The 14,021-nt window shown below is 65.8% G+C and overlaps 1 protein-coding gene across 1 annotated transcript; it reads left to right on the forward strand.

The window, feature by feature from the left end:
• Positions 1 to 1,172: 1,172 nt before the first annotated feature.
• Positions 1,173 to 13,914, forward strand: GPR179 (G protein-coupled receptor 179). Its single transcript, XM_075774855.1, has 11 exons — positions 1,173 to 2,280; positions 2,959 to 3,067; positions 4,016 to 4,118; positions 4,277 to 4,473; positions 4,706 to 4,774; positions 5,185 to 5,294; positions 5,386 to 5,624; positions 6,038 to 6,176; positions 6,376 to 6,481; positions 6,576 to 6,722; positions 7,059 to 13,914. Exons 1-11 carry the CDS (start codon positions 1,439 to 1,441, stop codon positions 12,141 to 12,143), a joined length of 7,146 nt encoding a protein of 2,381 aa, XP_075630970.1. The 5' UTR covers positions 1,173 to 1,438; the 3' UTR covers positions 12,144 to 13,914.
• Positions 13,915 to 14,021: the final 107 nt, after the last annotated feature.

The following is a 14,021-nucleotide window of genomic DNA, read 5'->3' on the forward strand; positions in this document are numbered from 1 at the left end:
CACGGCCGGGGGGGAGCGGGGACGGCCGGGGCGCCAGGGCACTGTCCTCCCCCGGGACAGCGGGGTGGGGTACGGTACGCTGAGGCACGGGCGCCCGGCACCTTCGTATTGCGAGCCCTGCATGGCTCTTGCACGGTTCTTGCACGGCTCTTGCACGGTTCTTGCACAGCTCTTGCACGGATGTAGCACAGCCCTTGCAAAGCTCTTGCACAGCTCTTGCACGGTTCTTGCACAGCTCTTGCACAGATGTAGCACAGCCCTTGCATAGCTCTTCCACAGCTCTTGCACGGTTCTTGGACACCTCTTGCACACCTCTTGCACAGCTCTTGCACGGTTCTTGCACAGCTCTTGCACGGATGTAGCACAGCCCTTGCAAAGCTCTTGCACAGCTCTTGCACGGTTCTTGCACGGTTCTTGCACAGCTCTTGCACGGTTCTTGGACACCTCTTGCATAGCTCTTCCACAGCTCTTGCACGGTTCTTGCACATCTCTTGCACAGCTCTTGCACAGCTCTTGGACACCTCTTGCACAGCTCTTGCACGGTTCTTGCACGGTCCTTGCACAGCCCTTGCATAGCTCTTGCACTGATGCAGCACACTTCTTGCACACTTCTTGCACGGCAAGCATGCCCCATTGGAGGTGAGGGGATGGGGACCAGCTCTCTCCACACCGGCCTGGAGGCTGGAGGAAAGGGAAGTCACCGTTGCTTCAGGCAGGGGAGGGCGCTGAGCAGCCTCCCGTGCCTCAGTTTCCCCACCGCAACCAGGGCGGTGCTGCGTGGGACCCAGGAAATCATCCCGCAGCTTGGGAGGGGGGGTGGATGTCAGGTCCTGCCGCGGGGACCGTGCTCACGCCCACCCCCCCCATACCGCACTCGCCACCCTCGGCCCCACAGGGACACCCCGTGTACGTGGCACCCCCTCCCCATTTCCATCCCTTGGCCGGGGGGGGGGGCCGGGCACCGCGGGATTGAAGCCCGGGGCCATACGGGGAACCAGCAGGAGACCTTCTCCCCCCTCACCCCGGCTGCCGAGGGGGCCGCGGGGAGGGGATGCCAGGAGGAAAATTCCCGGCCCGGTTGCCATGGCTTCCCATCAGGATGCGCTTGCATCATGGCCAGCGCGAGGGGCCCAGGGTGCGGGGGGGTCCCCACGGGGCTCAAGGCCGGGGGCTCCCCAGCAGCGCGGCCTGCCCGAGCGGGAGCGCGGGGGCAAGCGGGGGGGGGCTCCAGGCAGGCAGCGCCAGCAGATGAACACGTTTTGGAGCCGGTGACGTCTGCTCCGGCATCGCCGAGGGAGGAAAACAGGCAGCAGAGCGCGAGTCCGGCCCCGCGGAGCAGAGCGGGCTCCCTGCCCGCTCAAGCACCGTGCCCACCATGACCCCCCCGGGCCGGCCAGCGGGGCCGCAGGGGGCCGAGGGGCTTCGCTGAGCCCCGGCCATGGGGCCATGGCGGTGGCCGCTGCTCTGGTGCTTGCACGCAGTGCTGGTCCGCAGCACCTTCCTCACGGGGGGTCAGCGCCCGCAGGAGAGACCCCCCCAGCCAGCAGGATGGTCCCCGGCCCCGTCGTCCTCCTGGGCGCCCACGCCGGAGCCGGGAACGTCGGGGGACCTCGAGGGCTCGGTGGCGGCACTGGCGTTCCTGCAGACGGGCGATGCACAGCGGCTGGCCCGGGCCAACTGCAGCCGGGGCGTCGTGGCGGGGGCGCCCGGCCTTGGCCCCCCCCCAGCGCTGCGTGCCGCCCTGCGTGCCGCCCCGGAGGCGCTGGCCCACGCCGCCAACTTCCTCAACATGCTCTTCCAGACCAACGACATCCGTGAAGCCAGCGTGGCCGAGGACGTGGAGTGGTACCAGGCGCTGGTCCGCAGCCTGACGGAGGGGCACCCATGGGTGCGCCGGGCGGTGCTCGCCCTCGATGCCCACCCACTGGCCGCCAAGCCCCGGCTGATGCTGCAGGCCACCAAGGGGGACAGCGAGATCCTGCTGCAGGACGTCTCCGCCGCCGCCCCCAGCCTCGGCAACCTCAGCTGGGACAACGAGTGGTTCAACGCCCTCAAGTCCCAGCGGACCCCCCTTCTCCGCAAGCGGGTGCTCAGCAATGACCTGCGCAGCATGGAGACCCCCAAATGGCAGCGGGGCGACAGCTACGTGGGGGAGCCCGGCCACGTGCGGTGGTCCCCGCCGTTCCTCGAGTGCCGGGACGGCAGGTTCCTGCCCGCCTGGGCGGTCACGCTCTCCTCCGCTTTCTACGGACTCAAGCCGGACCTCAGCCCCGAGTTCAAGTAAGTGGTACCCGGAGGGGCTGGGGGGGTGGAAGGGGGCTGGGGGGGGTGCCCTGTGTGCATGCTGGGGGGTGCGAGGTGTGTGCCAGCCATCCTCGCAGCGTGCCAGCCCCCCGCCTGCCCCCCCACGCGTGTGTGAGTGCTCGTGGACGTGTGTGTGTGCGTGCATGCGTGCGTGCAGGGTATTTGCACGTCCCCAGGCATGGAGCTGCCCCCTCAGTTCCCCCCACGCTGCCCACCTCGGGCTGCCACCCCCCAAACCCCTGCCACAGCCACACTGGGGGGTGGGTGAGCTGGGTGGGGGCCCCTCCTGGGAGCTGGGGGGGGCATCCCCGGGCTGGTGGGTCCCTCTTGCACCCCAGCACCCACCGCGGGAGGCGCTGGGGAGGGAAGGGGGCAGCTGGGTTCAGCCTCAGGGGAAACAGCCCCTTTCCAAAGGGAAGCTCCGTCCCCCTCGGAGCACCCAGGGCAGAGGGTCGGTCCCGCAGGGGCCACCCCAGCAGCTCCCGTTCCCAACCCGTTGATTAAAGCCCCTCTCCAGGGGCAGAATTTGCACCTGGGAGCTGCTGCCCCTGCCCCAGGGCAGCGGTGGGGACAGCCACGCCGGGCGAGGGGCACGGGGTGGGCACGGGGAGGTCCCATGCAGCCCCCCGGGGCTGACCCCGTCCCTCTGCGCAGGGGCGTCGTGCGGGTGGACATCGAGCTGCGGGACGTGGCCATCAACCAGTGCGCCAGCGGGCCGGGCTGGTTCGCGGACACACACAGCTGCGACCTCAACAGCACCCAGGTATCAGCTGCCAGCACCCGGCACCCTGCACCCCATCCCCATGCGCGGCAGGGCTGGGGGTCCCCCGCACCGAACCCTCCCTGTCCCCCCGGCCGAGCTGTCCCCGCCGTGTGTCCCTTCCTCCAGGCTGAGCTTTATCCTCTCCTGGCCGATCCATCTGCTTCGCTCAGCTGCTCTCGGCACCGCAGCCGAGGGGTTTATTGTGCAAATCTTCCTTCCCCACTGCCAGTGGCAGCGGGTGACCCGGCTGCTCCCTACCCGGGCACTGCGGGGACGGCCAGGCTCCGGGGGTCAGCAGCCCATGGGCAAAGCCCCCCGACCAGCAGCCCCCAACCCCCTCCGGTGGTGCCCACCCGGGAGATCCGGTAATGCCTGAACGTGTTTCAGGGCTCAGCACGACCGGCAGCATCCCCAGCCGGGACAAACCCCGTGGGTCCCCAGCTCAGGGCAGATCGGGGTCGCACCCCAAAGACAAAAAGCTGTCCCCGAGTGGGAAAGGCGTCACCGGCTCCTTCCTGCCAGTGCCCCGGGGGTGATGCCCTCTGGAGTGACCGGCTCTGCCGCCGGGCATCTCTCCAGAAAACAACAATACCCAGAAAAGCCGCCAGCCCGGCCCATTCGGGGCAGGATGCGGCCCTGGGGATTAGGGCGGCAGTGCCCTGCCTGCTGCTGCCGTCACGGCCGGGCAGGATTAGTGCGCTCTGCTGCATTAGGTGTCCATTTAGGTTTTAGGGAGGGATTTGGGGACCAGGCTTTGGCTTTTAATTCTTAAATGTTTAACCACTGATTCCTCCTGGGCGTGGGGGACGATGCCATGGGGTCGGGTACCCGCGAGCCAGGGGCTGCTGGAGCCCCCGGTGCAGGGGGGGGGATGCGGGGCCGGGGGGGAGCATACGGGGTGCGGGATGAGCCCTCGCCCTTCCGTGAGTCTCAGTCTGTCTCCTTCAGTGTGTCCCCCAGGAGAGCCGCGGCTTCGTCCTCGGGAGGTACCTGTGCCGGTGCAAGCCGGGGTTTTACAGGGTCGGCGGAGCGGCCGGCGGTGCCCGGGCAGGTGGGTGCCGTACCCGGCCCCGGGGTCCCCGTCTCGCCCTGTGGCACGTGGCTACAGCAGTGGGGTCCTGGGGGGGGCTTTGGGAAGCCCGAGCCCTGGTAAGGAAAGCGCCGCATCCGCGATGCGGTGACCTCACCCGGCCGTCGCTCTGTCCCCAGGCGTGGCGGGGGCAGACGGGGGGTCCCGGCTGGCGTGCCGGCCCTGCCACCCCGGATGTGCCACCTGCGAGGACGACGCGCCCTGCCTGATCCAGGAGGACCAGGCGCTGCGGGCGGCCGTCCTCTCCTGCCAGGCCTGCTGCATGCTGGCCGTCTTCCTCAGCATGCTCGTCTCCTACCACTTCCGACGGAGCAAGGCAAGGCGTCCCCGGGTCCTCCCCCTCTGCCCGTCACCCCCTGCCCTGCTCCCCTCCCACCCCTAAACCCCGCGGTCTCAGGGGGGCTTCTCAGGGTGTGTGGGGGGATGTCACAGCAGTGGGAAGGATGTCACAGCCTGGCACGCTCGGTGGGATCTCCCTGCCCGGGCTCCATCCCCTCCGGGCACCGGCCGAGGCTCCTGGCTGCACCCTCACGGCTCTGTCCCTGCAGAGGATCCGGGCGTCGGGAGTCATCCTGCTGGAGACGATCCTCTTCGGGTCCCTCCTCCTCTACTTCCCCGTGAGTATTCAGCCGTCACCGGGGCTGAAAACCTCTGGGCTGGGGTTTAAGAGCGTTTGCAGCCTGGCCGGCTGCCCTCCGGGCGAGGGCGTCAGGCTGACCCCGAGCAGGACACGGGCACAACTCCACCTAATTGTCAATTCTGCTGGCATGGCCGCCAGCGGCTGCAGCGTAAACCTTCTCAGGAAACCAAATCCCTTTTCTCCCGCTAGCCGCGGGAATTAATCCCTGCCCAAATCTCCTCTCCTTCCCGCAAGAGCTCTGGCGGATGCTGCAGAGCCAAGGGGGAAGGGCGGCAGCGGGGCTGGCCCGAAAGCGGGTGGTTTCCCAGTCTCCGGCATTTGTTGCCCCCCCGGCAGGGGGGATCCGGCCCCGTGCCGCCCGCCAGTCCCCCTGTCCCACCGCCCCAGGTGTTCATCCTGTACTTCAAGCCCAGCATCTTCCGCTGCATCGTCCTGCGCTGGGTGCGCATGCTCGGCTTCGCCATCGTCTACGGCACCATCACCCTCAAGCTGTACAGGTAACCGGGACGGGGGGGACGGGGGGTCCGGGCGCTTGGGACCCCCCCGCAGCGGGGACCGGCTGGGGGCTCACCCCTCCGCGCCTCGCAGGGTGCTGAAGGTGTTCCTGTCCCGCACGGCCCAGCGGGTGCCCTACGTGTCGAGCGGGCGGGTGCTGAAGATGCTGGGGCTGATCCTGCTCCTGGTGCTGTGGTTCCTGGCAGCCTGGACCATCGGGATGCTGGAGAACGTTGACAAGAACATCCCGCTGGTGATCCGCACCCAGACCGCCCGTGGCCTCCACTTCTACATCTGCGGCCACGACCGCTGGGACTACATGATGGTGATTGGTGAGACCAGCCCCCGAGGCATCCCGGGGGTCCCTGCGGCCCCAGGACCCCATCCCCTAAATGCACCATGTGGGGGTTTCATTTCCTTGTCCGTTTAATCTGCCTGGAGCCTGCAAGTAGGGCTGGGGCGCCCGAGCTGCCTCCCACCCTCTCCTGGGAGCATCCCCGGGACTCGCCCCGGCACAGGGTGCATCACCCGGTGATGCTCCGTACTGGACCCGGCTCCGACCACGGCATGTGCCGACAGCAGCCGGGGTGCTGGGCTGGATGCGGCCCGAGGCAAGGAGGTCCCGGTGGGCAGCAGCACCCACCCCGCAGCTCAGGACCCATCGGTGCCACCCAGGAAAACACGCGGACGGCAGCAGGGTGATGGGGCTGGACGCTCAGCGTCGCTGCCCCGCTCTCTCCCACAGCCGAAACGCTGTTCCTGCTGTGGGGCAGCTTCCTGTGCTACGCCACGCGTGCCGTGCCCTCCGCCTTCCACGAGCCCCGCTACATGGGCATCGCGCTCCACAACGAGCTCCTGATCTCGGCCGCCTTCCACGTGGTCAGGTAGGATGTGGGGACGCGAGGGGGCTGGGAACCGAGATTCCCGACCCCGGTGATGCGGAGGAACCGGCGGCAGATCCCTAAAGCCTGTGGGTCCCCTGCATGGGTCCCCAGGCAGGGTGGAGGCTGCGGGGTCCGGAGGTGGGGAGGGGGCTGTGGGCACCTCGGTGGGACCCGGCGCTGCCCTCCTCGCCCCTTCCAGGTTCATCATGGTCCCCTCGCTGCACCCCGACTGGACCCTGCTGCTCTTCTTTGCTCACACCCACGGCACCATCACCATGACCCTGGCGCTGCTCTTCATCCCGAAGGTAACGCTCGGCCCCGGGATTGGAGGGGAGGTGGCGTTGGGGTTCCCCGGCGTTTCAGGGACCCCTCGGCGAGCTCGCCACTCGCCACCCCCAGTTCTTGCACGCCGGCTCGCCGCTGCGGGAGGAGATCGCGGCCGAGGTCTACGAGGATGAGCTGGACATGAGGCGCTCGGGCTCCTGCCTGAACAGCAGCATCGCGTCCGCCTGGAGCGAGCACAGTCTCGACCCCGATGACATTCGGGTGGGTGGCACACTCAGGACCTTCTTTTGACGCTAGCTATGCAGCCCCGCGCAGAGTAAGAGGTGCCTTTTGCAATCTTTCTCCTGATGCAAAGCAAAAGGGAGGGGGGGGGAGAAGGGGGGTGCAGGGTGAATCGCCCCTGGCCACGGGTGGGGAAACCTGCTGCGTCCCCTGGGTCGGAGGGACGGGCAGCGCAGGGGCTTGGGGACACGGGGACAGCCCGGTCCTAGGGGCCAACCGGGGCTTTCGCGGGGCTGTCCCAGCCGCGGCCCCTGTGCAGTCCCATCGTACGTGCTCTCCTCTCTCCCCACCGCATCCCCCCGCCCGCGGCACCAGGAGGAGCTGAAGAAGCTTTACACGCAGCTGGAGGTGCACAAGACGCGGAGGATGGCGGCCAACAACCCCCACCTCCCCAAGAAGCGCAGCTCCCGTCGCAGCCTGGGCCGCTCCATCGTGCGCCGCGTCGCCGAGCTGCCCGAGGCCGTGGCACGCCGGAGCAGCGGCGGGGAGCGGGTGGGCACCCCGGCACGCCGCGGCTCCTCGGCCAAGCGACTCCCCGATGCCAGCGGCACCAGCCTGCGGATGAGGGATAACGGCTCCCGGCGCCGCACCGCGGCCCTGCGCAAATCCCACAGCACCGAGAGTCCCGCGCGGGAGCCCCGGAGAGGCTCGCCCACCCCCGGGGAGCCTGCGCCGGGGAGAAAGACGATGGTGGCGGCGGCCTCGGAGCCATCCGACAGCGAATCCCTTGATGCCGCCCCACTCGTGTGCAAGTCGGCCAGCGCCCACAACCTGGCGGGGCACGGGCAGCCCCCCCTGCCCCGCGCAGCCCCCTTGCAGAAGTCACTCAGCGTCGTCGCCGGTGCACGGGAAGAGGCCCTGCTCGCCGCCTGCCGAGCCGCGCGGGAGAAGCGGCATGCCAACCGGCACGCGTTTGCCCCATCCTCGGAGCACCCCACGGGCCAGGGACCCCCCAAGGAAGCCGGGGGACCCCAAAGCCCCGGTGCGGCCGATGCCCTCCCGCCAGACGGCTCCAGCCCCGCCGAGGGGTGCTCCCAGGAGGACACGTTCCCCCCGGGCGATGGCAAGGTGCAGAAACACGTCACTTACGCGCCCATCAAGAGCATCAGCATCGACAGCTCCCACGTCCCGGGGCGGGTGCGGGTGGCAGTGAGGAGGACCCCACCGCCACCCCCTGTCCGCTACCAGAGCCTGGTGCAGCGTGCGGCGCCGGCCGGGGACAGCCCGGAGCCAGCGGAGCCCCCGGCACAGGCGGGAAAGCCGGAGGGGACACCGATGGGGACAGCAGAGGAAGATTTGGGGTGTGCATCCCCCCTGGCAGGGAGGGGCAGGCTGCTGACCGCAGTCTCCATCCCGGCGCAGGTCTGTCCCTGGGAGCTGGTCCAGGAGGAGATCCTGAGCCAGAAGCAAAAAGCCGCTGAAGTGGCAGACTCAGGGACCCCCGGTGACGCAGCGGCCACCCCCCCGAGCCTGAAGCCATCCTCCCAGAAGACTTCCCTCCGGGGCCTGGGACTCGCCCTCAAAGCCTTCAACCGCTCCAGGGGGAAAAGCATCCTGAAGGGCAAGAGAGAGGGCGAGGGGAGCCTCGGGAAGAGGGGGCACGAGCGGGAGGCGGGCAGCAGGAGGGAGAGGACCAGCCTGGCAGAGACATCGGCCGTGTCCCTCGGGGGGATCGGCCGAGACCCCACTGCCAAAAGCCCCGAGTGGGGCAGGCAGAGGCCCGGCAGCGAGCCCACTGCCCACCCGTGGCAGGGGGAAATGGTCCCCTGCCAGCACAACAACAACGCCGGCACGGCCCGGGAAGCCGCAGGCTGGGGGTACGGCCGGGAAGAGGCAGAAGGACAGCGGGACAGCCCAGCCCCGGGGACAGGCGACAGCGAGAAACTGGCAGAGGAGCCCAGTGCTCCCCGGGGGGACACGGATGGTGGTGGGGGCCCAGAGCCACCTTCGGGGGTGCACGGGATCCCACCCAGTGTTGGCCACCAAGAAGGAGCTGAACATCCCCGTGAAAGCCCCGTGGTGGCCAGCGGCAGGAAAGCAGAGACACGTCCCCAGCAAGGGGCCGAGGCTCCCTTGGCAGAGCCGGGGAAGGATGCTCCCGCGGCCGTGGCGAGGCTGATGGCACCGAAGGAAGAGGTGGCCGGGCTGACCGAAGGGCTCGAGGGGGACAGCAGGTCCATCCGCCCCCGGGACCGCACGGAAACGGAGCAACCACGCGCAAAACCTGTCGCCGGCAGCCCCCACCCGTCCACCCCCGGTGCGTGGAGAGCAGCTGCCGAGAAGCCGGGGGCTGAGGTTTGTCCCTGGGGAGCCCCGGGCGTCCCAGGAGGAAGAGGAGCCTTGCTGCGCCAGGAGGCGATTGCTTCCCATGAGGACAGCGGGGTCCCACCGGGCGGGGAGAGCCTGGCCAAGGCACCAGAGAAGGGGGACAACCAGCCCGAGCCCCTCGGCCCCAGCGCCGAAAAGGTCCCTGCAAAGAGCCGGAGCACGGAGGCGGCCCCAGCTACAGCGGGGAAAGCCGGCAGCGCGGCAGGCAGGCGGGCAGAGGTCTGTGCTGGGGAAACCCAGGCAGATTCCAGCATTAAAATAGAAATTTGCCCCTGGGAGGGGAGCGAGGGTGAGCGCTGGGGGCCAGGCAGAGCCGTGGGGAAGGGCAGCAGCGAGGGGGATCCCGGCCGTCCTGGGAAAGAAGCAGGCACGGAGAAACCACCAGCAAAAACCCCAGAGCTGCTCAAAGCAGAGACAGCAGGCAGGGCGGAGGGCAGGACGGCTGAGGTTGGTCCGTGGGAGATCGCGGAAGAGGGAAGGACCGTGAGAGCAGAAATCTGCCCCTGGGACGTGGAGGGGGCTCCGCCGGAGCAAGAGAGGCAGGAAGGAGAGAGGAGGCGGCTGGCCAAGTGGGTCAGGAGCATCAGACCGAAATCGCTGGGTTTGCTGAGAGCACAGGAGAGCGGGACCAGCCCGCGAGCGCCCGGCTGGTCCTGGGGCAGCACCGGCAGTGAGGGACCCCCCCCAAAACCTGCTCCCAGCAGCCCTGAGCTGCCAGAAGTGACCTCGAGGAGCCCAACGAGCACACGGGCTTCGGTTTGTCCCTGGGAAGCGGCTGGAGCTGACAGCGATGCAGAAGTTGTTTGCCCTGGGGAAAGGGGAGCAGGCTCATCCGATGCAGGAAAATTAGATGATGGTGAAGTTTCCCAAGTGAAAAACGGGATTTCCCCGCAGAGAGCGGCCCCGAGGGGCGCAGGAGAGACGGCTCCGGCTGCAGCCAAGGGGAGCGGCCAGCGAGGATCCCCCAGCCCCGGGGAAGGTGCGGAGCAGCCCGGCACGGGGCTCGCAGCAGAACACCCGGCTCTGCCCAAAACATCATCTAAGCAAGCAGGAATCATCGATAGCAAAAAGGCCGACATTTGTCCATGGGAAGTGGAGGATCAGCCGCTTCCTAAAACAGAAATCTGCCCTTGGGAAGAGCCTGCAGCTCCATCGGGGAAGGAGAGAAGGAGTCAGGACACGTGTGGGACTTCCAAAAGGGAAAACAAACCAGGATCTGGAGGACTTGAAGATATCAAAGCCAAGCTGGCAGAGATGGGTGGCCATCAGCCAGAGCGCAGGGACACCGGGATCTTTGCAAAGCTCATTAGGAAAAGCCTGGAGTGCTCAAAAGCAGAATCCAAAAAATCTCAGAGCGTAGAGAGCACAAAGGCTGAGGTCTGTCCCTGGGAGAGCCTGGGCACGGAGCAGCCCCCAGAACAACCTCGTGCCAGGAGCCCAGTGCTGCCCAAATCGCCTTCCAAGAAATCCCAGAGCACAGAGAGCCTGAAGGCAGAGGTCTGTCCTTGGGAGGCTCCGGAGGTCGAGTCCACCAACAAAGCAGAAATCTGCCCCTGGGAGGCAGCTGCTCCACCATCAAGTAAAGAGAAACCAAGACCGGACAAAGATGGTCTGACCATGGCGAGCAGAAGCCCTTCCACAAGTCAAGGTCTCTGCAAAGAGATTGGAGAGACAAAGTCTGCAAAGAAGGAGAAAGCAAGCGGAGACCGTGAGTCCATCTGTCCTTGGGAGAGCCTGGACACAGGGGGCCCCTCCATGGGGTACGGCACAAGGAGTGCAGAGCTGCTGAAAGCCACGGCCAAGAACGTGGTGACCATAGGGAGCACAAAGGCTGAGGTCTGTCCCTGGGAGAGTCTGGGCACGGAGCAGCCCCCAGAACAACCTCGTGCCAGGAGCCCAGCGCTGCCCAAATCACCTTCCAAGAAATCCCAGAGCACAGAGAGCCTGAAGGCAGAGGTCTGTCCTTGGGAGCTCGAACCCACCGATAAAGCAGAAATCTGTCCCTGGGAGGCGGCTGCAGCTCCCTCCGATCAGCCAAAGGCAAAGCAGGGTCCTCGGGGGGCTGCAAAGGGGGACAAGCACATCACGCGCCAGGCAGCATTGGCCAGCCCGGTGAGATCCCTGGAGAAGGGCAGCAGCGAGCGAGAGGCCGTCTGTCCCTGGGAGAGCCTGGGCACGGAGCAGCCCCCAGAACAACCTCGTGCCAGGAGCCCAGCGCTGCCCAAATCACCTTCCAAGAAATCCCAGAGCACAGAGAGCCTGAAGGCAGAGGTCTGTCCTTGGGAGCTCAAACCCACCGATAAAGCAGAAATCTGCCCCTGGGAGGCGGCTGCAGCTCTGCCGGAGAAGGGAGCAGCCCTGGGTAAGACGAGCCTCCCACCGAAAAAAGCAGGTTCCTCCAAAGCACTGGAGAAGAGGAGCAGCGAGCGTGAGGCCATCTGCCCCTGGGAGAGCCTGGGCACAGAGGAGCTCTCCCTGAAGACCGCAGTGGGGAAAGAGCCGTCCAAGAAGTCCGACAGCACGGAGAGCAGGAGATCTGCTATTTGTCCCTGGGAAGCAGCAGAGCCCACCGGCTTGGAGAAGGAAAGCTTCAAACCAGGCGTGCACCCACCGGGAGCTGACAGAGCATCCCCCACGAGGACGGGAAAGCCAAAGCCGGAGGCAGGAGCCAGCGCCATGTGTCCAGCAGCCCTGCTGAAAACATCCAAGGGCAGATCTGACGGCAACGCTGAGCACAAGCCCCTGTGCCGCATCCTGCCGGGCATCCAGCCCCCGCGGAGCCCCGGGGCAGAGCCTGGGGGAGCAAGCACGGCTCCCACGGCGGGCAGCAGCCCCAGCCCAGGCACCAGCATAGCCGAGGTTTGTCCCTGGGAAACAGAAGAAGCTCCGCCAGCATCTGACAAGACCTGCACAGACCCAAGGAAAACCTCCGAGGTGTGTCCGTGGGATGTGGAGAGCGCGGATCCCAACCCGACCCTCGGCGGGGAGGGCAGAGCTGGGGGGAGCCCCCAGGACAGAGGCAGGGGTGCGGGTGAAACTAAACCCGACGTTTGCCCCTGGGACCACGAGTAGCTCCCTCCGTCCAGCCGCCAGCTGGGTGCAGACATGGATTTCACGAACGGAACATCTCGAGCTGAAGGCTGCTGCCTACCCTCACCTCCCGGACGGGGACAGAAACGTCCACCAAAGCCAACGGCTCCGGAGGCGGCCATCAGCCAGCCAGGCTTGGGGACCAGCGCAGCGAGGGGACAGTTAACATCTCCTGCCTTCATCGAAGCACTCGAGCCTGATAGCAGCCCACCACCGCCGCCCGTCATTTACCCAGCGCTGGGTCCCCTGGGTCCGAGCACCCGAATACGGTAAAACACCCATGGGTGCCAGCCTCGCTCGCTTCCACCAAGGCAGCGGACACAAAGCTGCGGCTTGCCAGCTAGAGACGCTCGCCCACAAGCTCTCCAGCAGCTGAACGTCCTCCCGCCCCATCGTGGGGAGGTTTGTGCCTCCAGCACAGCGAGACACGGCTTGCCTGGCACCCCGAAACGCACAGCCTCAGCAAGACAGGCACTGAAACGAGGGGAGAGGCAAACCACGGGCAGCAACGATGCGGCTGGGAGGAAAACAGCGTTCCAGAGCTCCTGCAGCCCGGCCAATCTCCCCCAGCGCTGCTGTCGCCTCCATTTTAGGCCGGGGTGGTTTCCATAAGCACTGCTGGGACCAGGCAGGTTCTGAAGCCTGGGAGCAGGAGCTGCTGTTCCCAGCCAGCCCCACGACACATTTTGCTTCCTTGACACAAAGTCATTTATTTTTAATCATCCTCTGAAGTCCCCAAACCAGCCACAGACCTTCCACGTGTGCCAAGCAAACCTTTCTGCTCTGCTCCGGTCCAGCGACACCAGCCCAGTGCTCGAACATCGCGCTTGGCGATGCCCACCACCATCTCCGTTCCCAGATGCCTTTGCCCATCACTCACCCTGGGAGGGATAAAACCAACCTTCAGGCCACTCCGCCGCTCTGCTTTTAGAAACCTCCGCATCCATGAAGGCTGAGATGGCTTTTTCTGCTTCTAACCTCCTCTCTAACTTTACGGCACTGCTACGCTTCTAATTCTTGCAGCGACTCAGCTGTAAAGGCGTTTGTCTTAACTAACAATGCCGCTAACTTTTCCAAGCACTTTGTCGTGACTGGTTTCTTCTTCACCCATACGGTGTGTGCATGTGTGTACGTTCACCAGGTGTGCAAACACGCCTTCCCATCAACAGGAGAGGGGTTTTTCCCCCATCGACATTTCCAGTGGCACTAGCAAGCCTTCACTTTTACAGCCCATCTGTAGAAGCGCTGGATGCCTTTTGTCATCCCCCCGTTTCAACGTCTCCCTGTGTTGGCAAGACCCATCCCTTTGGGGCAGAGATGAAAAGACTCCTGTGTGACAGAGAAGATGCTGAAACCACGGAGGCACTACGATCTCTAGATCAGATCTACGATCTTTAGATCATCAGACGGGGCTCCCAGGTTTACCGTTACTCCAGCCCACCGCCCACAAATGCACAAGGGAAGGGACACAGCCAAAAACGCAGGGAGAAGCCGCAGGGTCAGAAAAGCAGCAGCTGGAACCAACAAAGCCTCCAGTCTCCCAGATTTGTCCCTCTGCTCCACTTAGATGGAAGGAAATGAAAAAACAACCCAGAGACAGCAGAAGTGAAGGTTTCGGTTCTCGGATCTCCACGCCAGGCCGGGGCTCAGGGCTCGTCCTGCCGTTCCTTTGTCATTTGCTTCACGTTGCTGTAGCGTGCTGTCCGTGGTCTTCAGCGCTGAACGTCAAACGATCCTCCGGTTGTGTAAGTAAGTGTACATACAGAAAATAAAAAGTATTATCTACAGAGCGCACACTTAGTGGCTGATTTATGGGGTGTGGGTAAGGTACTAAATACGCTCAAGGAAGAGGTACAACAG

This window comes from Balearica regulorum, chromosome 24 (assembly GCF_011004875.1).
Source record: "Balearica regulorum gibbericeps isolate bBalReg1 chromosome 24, bBalReg1.pri, whole genome shotgun sequence".
Classification (NCBI taxonomy): domain Eukaryota; kingdom Metazoa; phylum Chordata; class Aves; order Gruiformes; family Gruidae; genus Balearica; species Balearica regulorum.